At 37.5% G+C, this 18,003-nt stretch overlaps 1 protein-coding gene across 4 annotated transcripts in view; it reads left to right on the forward strand.

Annotated features, from left to right (window-relative positions):
* The window catches only part of TPP2 (tripeptidyl peptidase 2), a 59,358-nt gene that overhangs the window by 27,398 nt on the left and 13,957 nt on the right, over positions 1-18,003 (forward strand). For 3 of the 4 annotated variants that reach the window (XM_075424388.1, XM_075424396.1, XM_075424400.1), the window contains exons 18-27: positions 847-963; positions 2,524-2,624; positions 4,614-4,710; positions 4,982-5,119; positions 6,958-7,202; positions 7,404-7,482; positions 9,390-9,428; positions 16,441-16,592; positions 16,687-16,783; positions 17,670-17,800. In XM_075424388.1, the coding sequence (XP_075280503.1) occupies positions 847-963; positions 2,524-2,624; positions 4,614-4,710; positions 4,982-5,119; positions 6,958-7,202; positions 7,404-7,482; positions 9,390-9,428; positions 16,441-16,592; positions 16,687-16,783; positions 17,670-17,800 (1,196 nt within the window). The remainder of the gene's footprint in view (positions 1-846; positions 964-2,523; positions 2,625-4,613; positions 4,711-4,981; positions 5,120-6,957; positions 7,203-7,403; positions 7,483-9,389; positions 9,429-16,440; positions 16,593-16,686; positions 16,784-17,669; positions 17,801-18,003) is intronic. The other variant, XM_075424410.1, reaches the window with a different exon arrangement.

Genomic DNA, 18,003 nt, shown 5'->3' on the forward strand with positions numbered 1-18,003 from the left:
AAGGGACCTCTGTGGGTCATCTAGCCCAACCCTCCTGCCAAAGCAGGGTCACCTACAGCAGGCTGCACAGGACCTTGTCCAGGCGGGTCTTGAATATCTCCAGAGAAGGAGTCTCCACAACCTCCCTGGGCAGCCTGTTCCAGTGCTCTGTCACCCTCAGAGGGAAGAAGTTCTTCCTCATGTTCAGACAGAACTTCCTGTGCTTCAGTTTGTGCCCATTGCCCCTGGCCAACCTGGCCTTGAACACTTCCAGGGAGGGGGAATCGACAGCTGCTCTGGGCCTCACCAGTGCCTCACCATCCTCATCATGAAGAATTTTTTTCTTATATTTAACCTAAATCTACCCTCTTTCACCTTGAAGCCATTACCGCTTGTCCTATCACTACATTTTCTTGTAAAAAAAATCCCTCTCCAGCTTTCTTGTAGGCCCCTTCAGGTACTGGAAGGCTGCTTACAGGGTCTCCTTGGAGCCTTCTCTTCAGGCTGAACAGTCCCGATTCTCTCAGCCTTTCCTCATAGGAGAGGTGTTCCAGCCCTCTGATCATTTTTGTGGCCCTCCTAGGGTAGACATTTTCTAGGGCACACATACTAAACTCAGCTATGAATTAACCTGTTTGCCTAGTTTTGATGTCGTCAGTCATACTATTTTGTTGGAGCTGTCTTGTGTTTTCTGGACCAAGTGTAATGTCTTACTTGATACTGTACAAACCTATACAATTGGAGTAAATTGGACATAACAGAGTATTTTTAAGCTATACTGTTTTTTTTGCTTGGGATGAGGGAGGCTAGGGTGAATAGAAAGGGAAGATGGGAGCTTGAGTGTAACTTTGTGCTTTTGTTCCCTAGGCTGGAAAAACCATTGAATTTTGTGTTGCTCGGTGGTGGGCAAGCCTTAGCGATGTTAGCATTAATTACACAATTTCTTTCCATGGTGTACTGTGTGCTACTCCTCAGCTAAACATGGTATGTTTTCCAGAGTGTTTCTTTTGAATTATTCTGAAGTCCTATGGTATCTCGGAATGAAAAAAGCTTTCGTTCATTCTTGCCTGTATTTAGAAAGACTAAAAGTATCTTTATATGTGAGATGTTCATGTTTGCTCTTAAAAATAGGAGTTTAGTCCCATAGAAATGCCAATTACCACTATTTATGACTTTTTCTATGGCTTTTGACTATAAATCGGTAGGGGGGGGAAATAAAGAAAAAAAAAAAACCACCAAACCCAACACCAATAGAAAGGACATACTAAAAGGCTGAAATTGTTACTACACTTACACTAGCAAGTGTTTGTGTGAATAAACTTTGCTGGGACCACAGTTCTTGAACTTCAGTATCTAGGCTGCGCTTGCTAAAAGACAATACTCTGAATAACATTTCCAGAATAAAATGTCATTAAAATTTATTTTCAGTTCAGTGTTTTATTGAGATGTGTTAATTGGCTTGAAATTCATCATTTAGGGCAGTTGAAGCCAAGGTGGACGGGCAGTGTCGTGACTCCTAAGGCTCTGTGATACTAAAGGATTGAAAAAGCTGCTAAAAACATTAGTACCATAATATTTACAGTACTGTCTTGCTCTTGTGTTGTTTGCTGTCCTGTGCAACCTGTCTTGGCTTGACTGTCTCCGTCAGGAGAGGGCTCTCTTTGAGAGCTAAGATGTCAATACCTACATGAAGCAGCACCATGCTAATTTATCCTGGCTCCTCCCTTTTTTTTCAGCTAAGGGCCGGAGCAAAGTATAGCTGTCCTACAGGTGAATTTGGACGTATTCAGGTTCTAAGAGCTGAAGAAACTGAGGGGAAGAAAGAGTGGGTGCATTGTGCTAAGTACCAGGTCTTGAACCAGCAGAGCAGGAAAAGGAGCTGGTGATGGTGGTGGTGTGCACAGCAGCTCCCCCCATGCCAGCAGGATTACATCAACTGAATAATTAGAGAATACAAACAGTTTTGCCCTTCCTTCTTGAGCATCTGTAACATTAATAACGTAAATTTTAATAGTGCTAATATACTAGTGACTTTGTCATAGGATACTGCTAGAAAAAAGGTTTTCAAATTATTTTTCCCATCACTAGCCTGTGTATGTAGTATTCTTTTTTTGCAAATTTAAACTGTTCTGTAATAATAATCTTAAGAAGAAGGACCATAAAATACTTGTTTTAATATTCTAGATGAATAATACTTGTATTCATTGAATTACATATTCAAAGGAAATTGTCACAAATGCACAAACAAAACCCAGCCCTACCCGAAGTGTGACTTTTACAGTTCTGTAGAAAGTACTTAAAATATTAAGCAGGGGAAAAATGTAAATAAGACTTTAGCTCCAATTGCTAAAGTTCTGTAAGTCCCAATATACCTGCTGTTGTAAAATAGAATTAAGCTTGTGACACTTTCAGACTCGCGTAGTATAACTTCTTATACTATAAAGAAATACAGCTTGCATTGTATTTTTGAGGGGACATATCAGATGGTCCACATCTGACGTTGTAAGTGCACAAACTTATAATTGTTATATACTCTTTCTTTAGCATGCTTCAGAAGGCATCGTACGATTTGATGTTCAGTCCCTGTTGAAGTATGAAGATATTGCTCCATGCATAAATCTGAAAAGCTGGGTTCAGACACTCAGGTAGAGTTTCTGGGGAACTCTGTTGGAAAAGTGGGAATACTGTTCATGTTAGTCAAAACAGTAACAAGTTAACAGTGGAATTTAGGATAACAACAATATTCTTGTCAAAATTTAAGCAGGTTTGGAAGCATCGATTAATAAAATCTCTCAGCATTCTCTTTTTTGATTTCTTTTAACTTCAACAAAATTTGAGAATTATGATGACTTTTTCCATGCAAATGTTTTCCTTAAGCTAGTTAAAAAAAAAAAAAAAAAAACACAAACTTGTACGAAAATATTCTGTTGCTTTCAAAGGAGACACTTAGAGGTAAAAGGCACTTTAATGTCTAAAAGAAACTGTAGTAATTTGGTGCTACTGTTTGATGTTTTGGGGTTTCTTTAAGCAGCTGCTTCAGAGCCTGCCCAACTTTGACTTGGAGAGACTGTCTTCTCTCTCTTGGTCATTTGGAAGTGTTTTTGTAGGGTCTGGTGCAGAATTTTGTGTGGAAAGTTGTATTTATCTTGTCAGTTTGACACACGCTGATTTGGAGGAAAAGCTTTGCTGGAAAATTCCCAACCAGTGCAGCAATTACTAAAATTGGTTGCTTCAGGAGGAAAAAGAAATGCCATACAGTTTAAGCACTACTTTTAAGACTTGGGCCAGACAAGTTCACAGTGGTCAGTAATCCAAAGTTTTCCATTATTTGAGCCTCTGAGTGGAGACCTTGCGCTTTGTCTGGGGCTTTTGGATACCTGGAATTGTAGCTGGAATTGAGGTCGCGAGGCGTTTATTGGTTAATGGACATGCCACCTAATGTTTGATTCGGAAATGCCCAATTTGATATGCCATAAGTGAGGAAATAAAACAGTCCCCTAATACATCTTTGCCTCATTTTTGGATTGTAAAATAGAGATCCTCTTACCTTATAATGAGAAATATTTATGTATTTAAATTAAGGCATGAATAGTGTCTCTTGACTGAAGTAATAACAGAGGGAAAAAAGACCTGAATGGCTTCTCACTTGGTCTTTTGAGTTTCAAGTGCTTAGAGGCAGAATGAGTATTAGGGAGATGTATCATGTGTGGTATTACTCTGTTCTCAAGTCTTCTGTCAGCAGTCTACCTGCTGTCTGCCAGACTAGGAAACCTGCAGTAAATGTACCTGTGGACTGACTCGGCACAGATATTTTACTGGGTGACCAGTCTGTGCACTCAACAATGAAAGAGCTGACAGAATCTTACAGAAAAATCTTTACCATGTAATTAAAGGTTGTCAGAATGAATGAATGAAATGTAAATTTAAATAAATCCAGGCCACGCTCATTCTGCTATTCTTTGTTTCCGAAGCTCTGATTTTTCGATGTCATTATTATTTAGCCTATATGCTTTGATGCTTAAGGTCTAAAGTTTGTGCTGCTCTGAACAATAATTTGTCCTAATTCTGTCTGAGTTAACATACACCACATAGTATATGTTAACGTTCTTCTGTGTTACTACTCTGTAAAGCCTCTTACAGGTTCTCTTCTGATATAACCGTCTGTAACAAACAATTATCAGCTGTTTCTTCTGTCTCTAATTATTGTGCCATTAATCTTTCAGTCTATGAATAAAAGTGCTGATTGCAGCACGGATACTAGAGTTGTAAAGTAACCTGATTTTTTTTTTTTTCCTGATCCTGAAGTCTGTTGGGTTCCCCACCCCCACCACGTGTTTTTTTTTTTTTCCAAAATGGCATTTAATTTTGAGGATTTAGAGCATGCTTGCTAAGTTCTATTGGCTTCTTTTTTTGGCAGTGTCTGTAATGTCACTAAACCCTGTTTTTGAACTGACATTCATTTTAACTGAGGAATTTATGCTGCCTGGATAGGTACAATATCTTAAGAAATATTGTTGCATGTGCTGAATTCAGTTGTACTTCAGGATATGCTTCTGCTTAAGCAAGACAAATTTTGATAGAGGATATGTGTTTCTTAAGGGTACCTTCTGTTGTTTTTTGTTGTTTAACTGCAGACCAGTGAGTGCAAAAATAAAACCTTTGGGCTCCAGAGATATTTTACCAAATAATCGTCAACTTTATGAGATGATTTTGACCTATAACTTCCATCAGGTAAGGTTATGGGTGGTTGTTTTTTTTAAAGTTGCTAATATTACAGCATATTTTCTAAAACTAGATTTTAACTTTAACTAGCTTTCTGTCAGAAACAAGGTCTAGATTCACACTTTAGACTCTCTACAGTCCAAATTCTGATTTGGTTCTCTTTAGGAGCTACTGTTGCTTGAAATGCGCTTTAGTTCAGTTATCCTTTTGAATACGTGTGTAAGGATTATACTTGTTTTATTCAGTAGTGGATTAAGTGTTTTGACCTTTCTTTTAATAGCCTAAGAGTGGAGAAGTAACTCCAAGCTGTCCACTTCTTTGTGAATTGTTGTACGAATCTGAATTTGATAGTCAGCTGTGGATTATTTTTGACCAGAACAAAAGACAGATGGGTTCAGGAGATGCCTATCCACACCAGGTACAGAGTAATGTATTTATTTTACCTTCTGTTTTCTGCACAACGTGAAAAATTTAATTCTTCTTCATCTCCCAGGCCTGCTGTTAGCTCTTAACATTTCCTGATGCATAGGTATAATGTTTTATCTTCACAAGAAGACAGGTTCAGTGGTGATATATTTGTATGGAAAAAAGTAAAGACAGGTTTGTTTCCATAGAATAGAATATTATGATTATTTTTTTTTCCCTCTTCCAAAGAAGGAGAAAGAGTTATGGTGTGTTTTATTTCCACAAAAAGCTGTTACCTTGTGATTTCTTGTGATTTTGCCTGGTGCTTCTCAAGAAGTGAATTCAAGTTCTTGTTGTCCTTATGTTTGGGGTTTTTACAAAGATGATACCTTGAACTTTTCTGTTTAAGGTGGAAAGGATCCATTGTTTTTTCTGTAGTCTGACTTATCTGCTGGTACATCAGAGGCTTCTGTCTCCACGAAGGCGGTTTTCGGTGCTGTTTGTGTCTTCAAACAGCCTGTTAAATGCTATAGCTCGGTTTATTTCCTGGTGCAGTCTTTCAAAGGGAGTTTTCCGCATAAGACTTGCAGAGACCATACCCTCAGTGGGAATCTCTTTCTGCTGGAACAGTGTGTTTGGATCATGCGGGGATGGGAGGGGTGGTAAAAAAAGGAAAAAAAATAAAAAGCGTGATAAACATTTTCCATAGTTTTTTTGTTTTGAAACTATTTTTTAACAATCCAAAATCACAGTTTAACTTCATCAATGTAATGTGTATTTTGATAAATTGATCATTCTGGAAGTACTTTAGAGCATGTTTTTTGAATTTGTTAAATAAATTAATTTCAGAAATTGCATTATTTAAACGTCTGTTCCTTAACCTGCATTTTTAAGTGGCTATAAAACCTAAAAATTGCCAGAGTAGTCTGTTAGTTACACCTGGTGGACCACCATGCTGTAAATCTCTGAAGTTGTGCATCATAGAACAATTCTAAAGCAACTCAAAATTATTTAATCCAGGAAGAAATACCAACAGGAAGCATGACCTCCTAACCCAGGAGAGGGAGATTCTGTTCTGAATTATTGTCCCTTTCTACTTAGGGCTGCCTTTTGTATTATAGCAGCAGCAGCAGAAAGGAAACTTGGCATGCTACTACTCAAAACAGCCACAGGGTGCCTTTTAGGTTGATAGAAATGAAAAAACGTTTTCAAAACAAAGAATTTGAGTGTCTGGGTAGTTCTGGGGGGTATTTGTTGGTTTGGGGGTGGGGTGGGGTCGGGGTGTTTTGGTGGGATTTTTTTAATAAACGGAGAGGATTTTATGTGCATATTCCTAACTGAATATATAAAAAGCTCGGGGCAAAGTCTGTCGGCTTTTTAAACTGCAGCCTTAAATCTCACAGGAATACTGGGGGCTGCAGTGTGAAAGCTGGTATTAGTGTTTGAGGCAGTAGAAGATACCCTGTTGAGTTAAACCACACAGCACCCAAATTTATATAGTAAACTGATAGTATATCAAGGCAAACCTGCTAGAGGTTTTGAACTGAAAGTTTAGCAAGAATTCTTATTGTTATTCGAGCAGTTAATAGTGTTGGACTAGGAACAAATGATGTCAGCCTGTTTTGTAGTCTGAAAACTTAAATTTTTTTCAGTCAATTGAAAATATGTTTTGGCTTCTATCAAGTCTGGAAAGCACTCTCTTTTTAGGAGGTTCCAAAACTAAGCAGTCTAGCATATTTTAAATGGCTAGAGCTATATGGATCAAGAAGAACATGACAGTCTTATTTTTGGGTTTCTTTGTAAATGGTGAATTATTTAGTCTTGACATTTATGAGAACTTCTTTCTTTCAGTATTCTGTGAAACTGGAAAAAGGAGATTACACTATTCGGTTACAAATTCGTCACGAACAGAACAGTGAGCTGGATCGCATCAAAGACCTTCCATTTATTGTTTCTCACAGGTTGTCTAGTACCTTGAGCTTAGATATTTATGAAAACCATAGCCTTGCTCTCTTAGGGAAGAAGAAATCCAACAGTTTGACATTACCACCGAAACACAGTCAGCCATTCTTTGTTACATCTCTGCCTGATGACAAGTAAGTTACTGAAGTCCTGTTTTTCTCATCTACGTCTAACCAGCTGCCTCCGCACCTAACTAAAATGATGCTTTGATAATGTCTGTATGTTTAGGCTTGGTAATTCCGCTTTTGTTCTTTCACTCTTTGAGTTCTTTATTGTTGTCCTCATGGAACATTAATGAACCTGGTTTTAACAGTGAACTTTCTTTCTTTGGATAGAATACCTAAAGGAGCAGGACCAGGATGTTATCTTGCAGGAGCTCTTACACTGTCTAAAACTGACCTTGGAAAGAAAGCTGTGAGTATTTGAAATGGATGATGGCTTCTTTTTCTGAAACTTTTGAAGCGAGTAAATGGCATGCTAGGAAGTGCAGTATTTCATGGTGTTAGTACTTTAAAGAGCACTAGGTTTAGTAACTTGACACATTTTAGAAGCAGTTGTTTCATTACAAAGCCAGAGTAACTTCTGAGTAGTTCTATTTTTAATTTTCATTGTATAGTTTCAAATTTAGTTGCATTTTCTAAATTTTGAATTCTAATTGTTTTACTCTGAATCCTTGTATTTCTAGATGCAACTGCTTTTTTGTTGGTGTGGAGCCTTTAAAAGTGATTTTGTGTGATTGTCTAGCTTAGTATAATTTTTGAATGAAAAAATATGTGCGTATATATTGTTTTGTGCATGTTGGTTTTCTAATAAACAGCTGCACTTTTCCTTGCATGCATACAATTTTCAGCAAAAATACGTACTTTCTTAACACCTGTGTGTTCCTGTTACAAAGTAGTAGGAATTTTGCTGACTCAAATGCATAAGCAGGTATTCTTATGTGCTGCACACTGATGTTGTCAACCACTAATATGACTGTAAGCTCCAACAGAATGATCTCTGTATGTGACACTGGAAAAAAGCTGTAGGGGGTTTTTGCTCATGATGCAGCATCCTGTAAAAACTGGTTTCTAACTTGCATGAATCTGTAGTGCAACAGTGATTGTAGTAACCAGATCACTCTTGTGTGCATCTGGTGCTAAGGTATTTCGAAGATTCCCTTAGCTATTTTTAAATAGATGGCAAAGCTGAGAATAAATTTGAATCAATGCTGGTGATTGTTAGTGTTTAGAGGTAGTTCATCTATGTCTGTATATCACTAGATGTGGCTGAACACCATATGTAAAACTAGGGTATGTTTTCATAGAAAATAAGTTTCTGTGAGTAGGTGGGCACATAACCTTTAGATCTTGTTGAGTAGAAAAGTTTAGTTCATTCAGTCTGATTTGTTGTAGGTAGTACTTTGGGGCAGATTGCATGTAACTGCAGGTTAGATAGTGTCTGTCAGGGAATTCATGTATCGATGAGGAAAAACCCAGTAACTAAGAACTCTAAAATACTTAGTTTTATATTTCTTTGTGATTCCTACAAGGTTGCAAGTATACTTTTATGAAACCCATGGTCAATCCATTATAGTAGTATAGTATAGATTCCCTAACTTGGATTCTGCACTTCTTTGAAGTATTGGTTGTAATTCTCATCTATCTTATTTTAAAAACAGACTAAGTGGTTATATACGGTGATTTCTGGGATGGGAACTAGAAGGTAGGTAGGTATTGCCTGTCAGATTTCGTGTGATGAGGAGTGCTTAAGAGCTTACACAGACAGAAATTCTAGCTGAGGCGTCTCATGTCGTAGTCTAAGGCATTACTGTTATGGTCATATTTCACTGAAAAAAGGATGGTATCAAATAGCATCAGATACTTTCTACTGCCTTTAGTGAATGTCAGCATGTACCATGAGACAAAAGAGGAGGACTAGGCAGCGAAGTTGTCTCTGGGTCAGCAAGTGGATGCAATGTGAGGGGAAAATGTATCTCATTTCTGTGTATTTATTATGAAATAGAACAATGCCACTAAACAGTCAAAATCTAAAATCTACACTTTTAAGACTGAATTTCTGTAATTTATTAATTTAAGCTAAGTGGTTAACAACACTTGCTTGTCTTACAGGAATAACAGACTGTATACACAATAATGCATTGTTTTATTAATTTTAAAAGCCTGGAAGAGCATGCTTTAAGAGCATGTTTGATCATAGATGTGACTCTAGAAGTTTAAAAGTCTGTAGGTTGAAAGTGTAACCATAATTGTATAGAGAAGGTGTCTCCATCCTGTGTGGTGTGTGCATGTTTTCTTACAGTATGTTATTCTAACTCCCAGGGGCAGTCTGCAGCAAAGCGACAAGGAAAATTTAAAAAGGTACTGAATGTTAGTTTTTGAAAAAGATATACTTAAGTCTTTTTGCATATGACTTAAAGAATTTGTCGACCAGTATTGGTTTTTGTCTCCCTCATCTACCTCCTTAGTCCTGAGTTATTTACTTCAGCACCTAAAGTATGTCTACTGGTAGAATGACAAAACACTATTGTAATACAAAGCTGAGAGGCACGTGAGCATACAGATATTTCTGCACAAGTGCTGTAAAAATGCATGTGGTGATTAGTGGTCTGTAACTTTTCTGCTTATGAAATACTCAGGAATCTTTAGTGTTTGTGGTCAAGATTCTTCTGTGGCACGTGTTTCTGCCTATTCTATTCTGTCAGGAAATTGAGAGCTGAGTACTAACCTAACACTTTGATGTAGAATTGAATATCTGATTGTGTACCAAGTCTACTGAATTGAGAGCTGACTTCATTACAGTCATAAGAACCATACTGTAGCAAGTAGTTTTTTCTTAGGAGGGATGGACTTGATTGACAAGTCTCTCAATTCATGATTCTACTCAAACTGAATTATAACTTATGATAGGCTAGAGCTTATACAGTGATGTAGCAGGTAGTAGAATTTACAGAAAGAATTTTGGAGCATGCATAACATATTTTGGGTACGGAGTGAGTGACTTTTAACATAGCAGTGTTTAAAGTTGTGCTTTCTCATATCTTTACATTAATACAATATTCTGCCAGCAGTCAGAGACTGAAACAGTCTTTATTTAAAAAAAAAAAATAATAGGCTACCTTTATAAGGCTACTGGTGTTTTTTTCTTGTTTTGTTCTGAAGTTATAAGGCTATTTACGTTCTTTTGTTTTCAAGGTACTGTGTTCTGGAGTGGCTTGCAAATTAGTCACAATTCTTATTAGAAGTAATGCATGAGAATCATGAGTAACAATTTATTGCCGTAATCTGTTATTTTGTTAACAGTGAGCTGGTAACTGAGCCTGCTAGCTTACTCTGGTCTTGGTGTGGTAACTGTGTGGGAATGGGATTAGGCTTTACAGGAAGGATTTTAATGTGTGTTGGTGTAATTTTATTTTCATACTGTATCTGAAAATTATGCAGATCACTTTTAGAAAGGTGATTTAAAATCCCATGTGAATATGTGGCTTCCTGATGAATAGGGTATAAAATCTTCACAAAGCGAATCTCTAACAAGGGAGTTAAACTCTAATCACAATTTAATTGGGATAACAAAACGTATTAAACAGAACCATGCATGTTCTGTTGTTTTTTCTTTTGTTTTTAGAACAGAGGTTTGTGTTCAGATCTGAGCAGTATACCCACCCAAGCCAAAATAAAAACTGTTGTTCTTAATACTTCTGCCTGTTATTCATAAGAGGCATCAGTGTACTAGCAGCAAATAGATGAAACGGTGTATTTCAGAGCATTGATCCAGAAGAGCTGTATTACTGAATATATTTTTCTGAGAATGCAAATATGAGAGCTTCCTAGTTTACAAGTTTTGAATATTTACCCTACCCTGTCATAAGTTTACATGCAGTTAAGGTGTTTTCCAGCATGGAAAACATGCTTATTTACTTCTTTTGTGACCCAGTCAGTCAAGAAGGTATCTGTAGATTTTTCATATTTTTCACAGACAAGTCCAGGCCCTCTTGTAAGGTTTAGAAGTGTTAATTTACAAGTCCCATTTTTTGGGGGGTTTTGCTCTGATACTGGTGACTAGTCTGTGGAAAGCTTTTTTTTTTTTCCCCTCCGTTGAAAAGTGAGGGAACTTGTTAGATTGTACCTATATACATGACACTACCAGAAATCCAGGGTGGACATTTCTGGTTGTTTGAAAGTTCTTTTATTTGCACAGAATGGCTAAGGCTGGAAGGGACCTCTGGAGGTCATCTGGTCTAATCCCCCTGGTCAAGCAGGGCCTTCTAGAGCTAGTTTACCAGGACCACAGAGCAGCCTGTGCCCACTGTTCAATCACTCCCATTGTGGAAAAACGATTTCCTGATGCCCAGAGAGAACCTCCTGTGTTTCTCTTTGTGCCCACTGCCTCTTGTCCTGTAAATGTGTGCCACTAAAAAGAGTCTGGATTTCTCTTTTCACCCTCCCTACAGTTATTTACACAGATTGATGAGATCAATCCCCAAATGCTCCCCATCCCTCTACCCTCCAAATGTCTTCTGTTCTCTAGGCTGAGCAGTCCCAGCTTTCCCAGCCTTTCCTCATAGGAGAGATGCTGCAGTCCATCATCTTCGTGGACCTTCACTGGACTCTCTCCAGTACGTCCATATCTCTGTTGTACTGGGGAGCCCAGTATTGGACACAGTACTCCAGGTGTGGCCTCACCAGTGCAGAGCAGAGGAGAAGGATCACCTCCCTTGACCTGCTGGTAGTATGTCTAATGCAGCTCAGGATGTCATTAGTGCTCTTTGCTGCAACGGCACATTGCTGGCTTACGTGCAAGCTGGTGACTACCAGGACCCCCAGATCCTTTCCTGCCTAGCTGCCTTCCAGCTGGGTGGCCCACAGCATCTACTGGTGCATGGGTTTATTCATCTCCAGGTGCAAGACTTTGCAGTTCTCCTCTTTGAACTTCATGAGGTTCCTGACAGCCCATTTCTGCAGTCTGTTAAGGTCCCTCTGGATGGCAGCACAACCCTCTGCTCTATGAGCCACTCCTCCTCATCTGGTGTCATCTGCAAACTTCCTGAGGGTGCAGCAAGTCCAGATTGTTAATGAAGATGTTGAACAAGATTTCATCCAGTAGTGACCCCTGAGGTACGCTGCTAGTTACTGGCCTCCAATTGTGTACTGTTGATCAGCAGCCTCTGAACCTTGGCCGTTCAGCAGGTTTCAATCCACCTGACTGCTCATCCAGCCCATACTTCAACAGTTTCTCTATTTTGCATGAAAGGAGTTTGAGGTTATGCCAGGAAATAGCAGCCTAATTTTCCAAAGAAGGTAGTGAATTCTTCTATAACAGGACAAAAAATGTCAGTGGGTTCCTTCCACAGAATAAGCAGGTGTCTTTGTTTTAGCAGAATGGTATAACTAATCTATAATTTTCTGCTCGAAGAGCCATTCTGGGGAGCTGAATTTTATCTAAAAAGAACCCCAAACAGGAAACAAAACCTAAAACAACCCTTGGGCATGGGCTTTTACTTAATATCTTCCTGTTTTCCATGTGTCTGGACTTAAAGAAAAAAAAAATCCTTTGACTGCTGAACCTGTGATATGTATGACATTCAGAATTCAGTGATGTTTTTACTTTCACCTGATCCCCACTGAAGCACGGAGTGCTGTACTGTCGTGGGCTGGAAAGCTGATGTACCCTTAGAAGTGCCCTTGGTCTCTAATGGGGAGGCATGTGCTGAACAACGGTGTGAAAAACAAATTGATTCTGTGCACTTTCTTTTTTTACGACATACCTTTTGTAATGCAGTTACAATCTGATTATTTTTTTCCCCCTTGTCTCCAAGTTTTGTCCTGAACATAGTTAGACTTTTTCTGATCTCTAAGAATTATTTTTTGTTGTTTTACATAATGCAGCTTTTGAACAGCAATATGCAACAGCTAGCTGAGGCATAGAAAATTTCTAGATCTTTCTGCCTACTTTACCGTCCTTTCCTCTAACTTGAAGCAAGAAATGTTATGCCTGTATTGATACATACTAGTGGAAGACTAATAAATACCATTGTGAAGTCAAACAGAAATGGATGACTTCCTTTGAGCATTAAGACACTTGCCCTGTTTAATCAGGAGGCCTTCAAAAATAGGATGAAGTGCATGTCTGATTTAACTTTGTGTAAGCCTGGCTGGTGACGTCAAGAAACTTCATTAATTTTCAGTCAGAGTATTGCTGTAAAAATAAGCAACATTGCACAAATTGTATGCATCTGAAAGTAGATACAAATTCCATACAAATATTAAATTGTGTGTGTATGCACATGTGCGTGATATTTATTAAGTGGGAAATGAGACCTGGGATGTGGTCCTTCAAGGAGCTGCTTTCCTGTGGTTAGTTTTGTTGTGAATGCTTGAAAGTACAGATAACGATAGTGTTCCTATGTTTTCCACATAAAGTACCAGATGTTGAATCATCAGATGAAAATCTAAATTTAAATCTTTAAACCAGATTAAGTTAACTGTTAATGAAGCTCTGGTAAGAGGTGACTGTTTTGAGGGCATTGTGCTTGTTTATGTATGCAGTTTGTAGTTCTAGTTAAAAGTAAACTCACTGAGGCTTATCAAACTGTGCGCAGAGTACACTGACCAAAGTGCATATCCTGTATGCTTCCAAAGTTTTTAATATTGCTTATTTTTTTAGAGGATAAACAAAGGGCAGCTTTGCCACTAATTTTAAAGTTTCCTTAAAGTAATTTTTTTCAATGGTTAACATGCTCACTGGCTGCCTTTCTCTGTCTGTTGCTCTATATCTTTTTATAGGCATCTATAAAATCCAATCCAGTACACTAGCAATTCTGTTCCTGTGGAACCTTTAGAGTAAAATATGAGTAAGAAAACAGATTAAAGTGCTGAATTGTGAAGAGTTGCCTTTCTTCTCCTTAATCTCTAATGATGAACGTTTCTATAATGGCAATGACAGTGTTGTTCTGGGATCTTCTGGTATCTAGGAGGTTGCCAAGCTTTATAGATGATGATAGTGTTTACAGGTAGAATAGAAAAAAGAAAGAAGCCTTCAGTCTATCTTATGGTCTTGTGATAATTTAGTTAAATATGGTAAGCACCTAAACCATTTCTATCCCATGAAGTAAGTTTGATGTCTGTAGAGAAGAGTGTGCCTCTTTTTCTTTAAGCTGTTTTCAAAAAGGAGGGTGCCTAGTTCTGAAGCTCATTGCTTTTCTTTCAACGGTCATAGCTGGTAATGCTTGCAGAATCTCATGAGGCGAAAAGTACCTAGCCGAGAGAACGGGGGAGATGACATTTTACTGTTGATGGTTTAGATACATAGAATTAGTCTCTTAAATGAAAGTGTTGATCTGCATGAGATATTGTTAATCTAATTACGCTTGGTCTGAAACTTAAACCGGAGGAGTAGAGCCTTCTCATACAGACAAGACTTGAGAATGCAGAGGCCATTGCGATACATAATTCCAAATATATGTTGCCAAGTAAGAGCAAAGATGACTTACAAGAAGGGAATCCTGAAATATTACAAGAATCTTTCTAGGAAGGCAGGTTTCTTATTTAGGAAAGTATTAGTCTCAATAGAGCATGTCTTTTAAAACACACTGTTAACTACCGATTCAGGTTTTTGTACTAAACTAACTTCTTGGCATCTTAAAATGTTTGGTTTATTTTAAGGAACGATGTTGTTGCTTTCTGTGGTTCTAATTACCTTAGCCAGCCCCATACTATGTTCCTCACTTCTGTGTCCTCCACTACATGGGCTTGCCTCCATGACCTGTTTTGTCATGCCCTGGCCTAGGTCTTGCTGAAGTCTTATTTAGATGTACTGCCTGGTCATGCACTTCATGCTTGAAATGCAGGTGTGCAGAATAGTTCCTGTGAAAGCTACATTTTAATGTAGATTAGTGACCTAAACTAGGTTTAAAAAATAAAAAAAGTAAATGTCAATTTTGTTGTTCATCTGTGATTATCTATTAAATAGCTGGAAAAATTGTTTTAAGGGAATATTGATGTCACTTTCTCTTACCAGTATTGTTTTCAGTAACCCATACCAAGCTGCTGGTCTGTCTGAACTATCAATTGAAATAAAATTCTTCTGTATCAGTGTTAGTTAGTAGTTTCAGAAGTGTAGTGTTGAAGTCCATTATTTCAAGATTATGCACAGCAGTTTCTAACAGTCACCTTTTTACTCGCTATTTTTGTAACCTGAAAGAACTCCATCTTGTGCACTGACCTGGTTTATGGAAAATGTATTCCCACAAATATATTTTGGAGTAATTATTACGATAATTAAATTGCCACAGCAATCGAGCATGCAACACAATATTTTGTACATTGTTGCAGCAGACCAATATTATCTAGAGGATTTAAACTTAAGTGATCTTCTCTGCAAAATATCCTATATGTAAAATAATGGGTCATGTGTCCTCACTGTTTGGGGAGAGGTTTTTTTAAAAAATGCAATATTAAAGACAAAATCAACAAAATGGCCTTCCCCAGCAACTGTAATGTTTTAGAAGCAATGACCGAAATCTAATGCTGGCTTATTTGCAAATTTATATGTAAGTCACCTTAGGAAATGGACTTCAGAGTGTGGTGTAAGATCAGTTAAGGTTTTCCTTTTAAATAGCAGTAGCTGATTTTCTCATGGTAATTGTTGATTAGTGTAGCATGAACTCAACCTATAGTGGTATTTCTGTGCTAGCATATAGAGTATATAAAAAAAAAAATCTTGCTGTTATGTCTACTTAATTTGAGCACAGATACAGATGAAACTGGAAAGTCTGTAGCAGTAAACTGAACAGTTGACTGAGAATGCATCAGCTAATTCCGTGGGTGCATGGAAGAAATATTGTCTCGGGAGGAATAAACTTGTGTATCCTATCCTGATTCATGTTTATGCTACTGTAGGGTTTTTTGGGGGGTTTTATTCATTTTTTTAGAATTCAGTCATCTTTATTTTGTTTTATTGTATTTGTTTATTGCCAGATCTGTAGAATAGGATCACTACTGATTTTTTTATTTTGTCTTTTAGCCAAGTTACTTGCTTTTTTCGTAAACAAGCAAACAAAAAAACTCCACTCTTCTGATTTCCTGACTAATATTATGTCAAATTATTTGGATACAAAAATGTCAAACTTGCTAAATTTTAAGCTTTCTTGTCTTACAGTCAGTGTGCCTGTTTTAATGTTTCCATCCTTGAGTTGTTTAAAATGAAAAGTTAAAGCAGATCCTGAATTCTTAATGACAAATACCTTTGCTCTCAGAATCTTTACTCAGTGTATGTGTAGCTCAGAGTAGTTGCTTGCTATGATTTAGCTTTTGTATAGCATCAGAAAAAGTGTACTGTATCCCTCTCAGTATGTGTATCTTTTCCCACCTCCAGGATGTCCTTACTGTCCACTATCATCTGATACCATCACCATCAAAGAGTAAAAATGGCAGCAAAGAGAAAGAAAGAGAACAGGAAAAAGAGAAAGATGTAAAAGAAGAATTTGCTGAAGCTTTAAGAGATCTAAAAATACAGTGGATGACCAAGTATGTCTGCTGTCATGACTACACAAGCTTGAAGCAGCTGTACAAAAAACCGTCCAGAATCTGTGCTTTCATGCTATGTCCCCCTCTCTTCTAGGCTGGATACCACTGACATGTATAATGAGCTGAAAGAAGCATTTCCTAATCATCTTCCATTGTATGTTGCTAGACTTCATCAACTGGATTCTGAAAAGGTTATTTAATATTTTTTAAACTTGATTTGTCTCACTGCATCCATGTAGCCTAAACAACTGAATCTTTCTTCATACATGTCTTGAAGTGACTGCCATAGCTGTACTCAGTACTATAAAGCAGAAATTCCTAATTAGATTGACAGCTGCCTCCCTAACTGACTGTGATTTACTTAATCCCACGGCAGAATGAAAGGAAGTATGCCTACCTGCAGTATATTTGCTTATCATTTACTTCCTGTTAAGTTAAACACACTGTAAGTTTCCTTACTGGTTTAGGCTACAACAATATTGTTCTAAATTGTCACTGAGACAAGCACACATCCCTATCTGACCCTCTACTGGATTGGTAAATTCTTCTGGCAGAATTGCTCAGACAACTGAGGACAGTAACCCCTTGAAATGACACGGCTAAATCTACCATCTGTCATTGTCCTCAGAAATGAGAACTGTGAACAGAAAAGCTTACATATGTCTGCTTTTTTGTTTGTCTTGGAGATAAATGGCTCTGTGTATATGTCAGTAGCTCGATTATTTTTCTGTTTATTTGATTCTGATTTTATATTTATTTCTGAAATGAGTAACTGCCACCATTATATAAGAGGATTAATTTGTACTGAAAAGTGGGTTTCATTCTGTAAACTCTGCATTTTGCATATACCCACCTCATATTTTACAGTTTGTTTTCAATGAAACGGACTACATATACAGGAAATCTTGATAATGCAGGCTTATTATCAGTTTTTTAAATCAAAAATTGGAGAAAAGGCCATGTTGAATTATCTAATGTTATTTCTGCATACCTTTGCAATTATCGTAGTGTTAGTAGAGTCAGCATTCAAGTAGTGTGATTTCATAGTGCTAAAGACCTTTTTTATTCTTCTTTTAGGAACGAATGAAAAGACTTGATGAAATTGTTGAAGCTGCAAATACTGTAATCTCTCATATTGATCAGACAGCATTAGCAGTGTATTTTGCCATGAAGACTGATCCCAGGCCTGATGCAACTACTATAAAAAAGTACCTACCCAGTAAATAATTTTCTTGCATCCTATTTCTGTATTTTATGTACTTTTTCTCTGCCTATGAGAAATGGAACAACTATAACCTTTCTGAATAACTTGTGTAATTTTTTGGGCACAGGTAATTTCAAACTTAATTGCAATATTCTTTTGTTCTCTTCTTACATCTCTGGAATGCGAGAACACTGAAACTTGCAAATT

This window comes from Opisthocomus hoazin, chromosome 1 (assembly GCF_030867145.1).
Source record: "Opisthocomus hoazin isolate bOpiHoa1 chromosome 1, bOpiHoa1.hap1, whole genome shotgun sequence".
Taxonomy (NCBI): Eukaryota; Metazoa; Chordata; class Aves; order Opisthocomiformes; family Opisthocomidae; genus Opisthocomus; species Opisthocomus hoazin.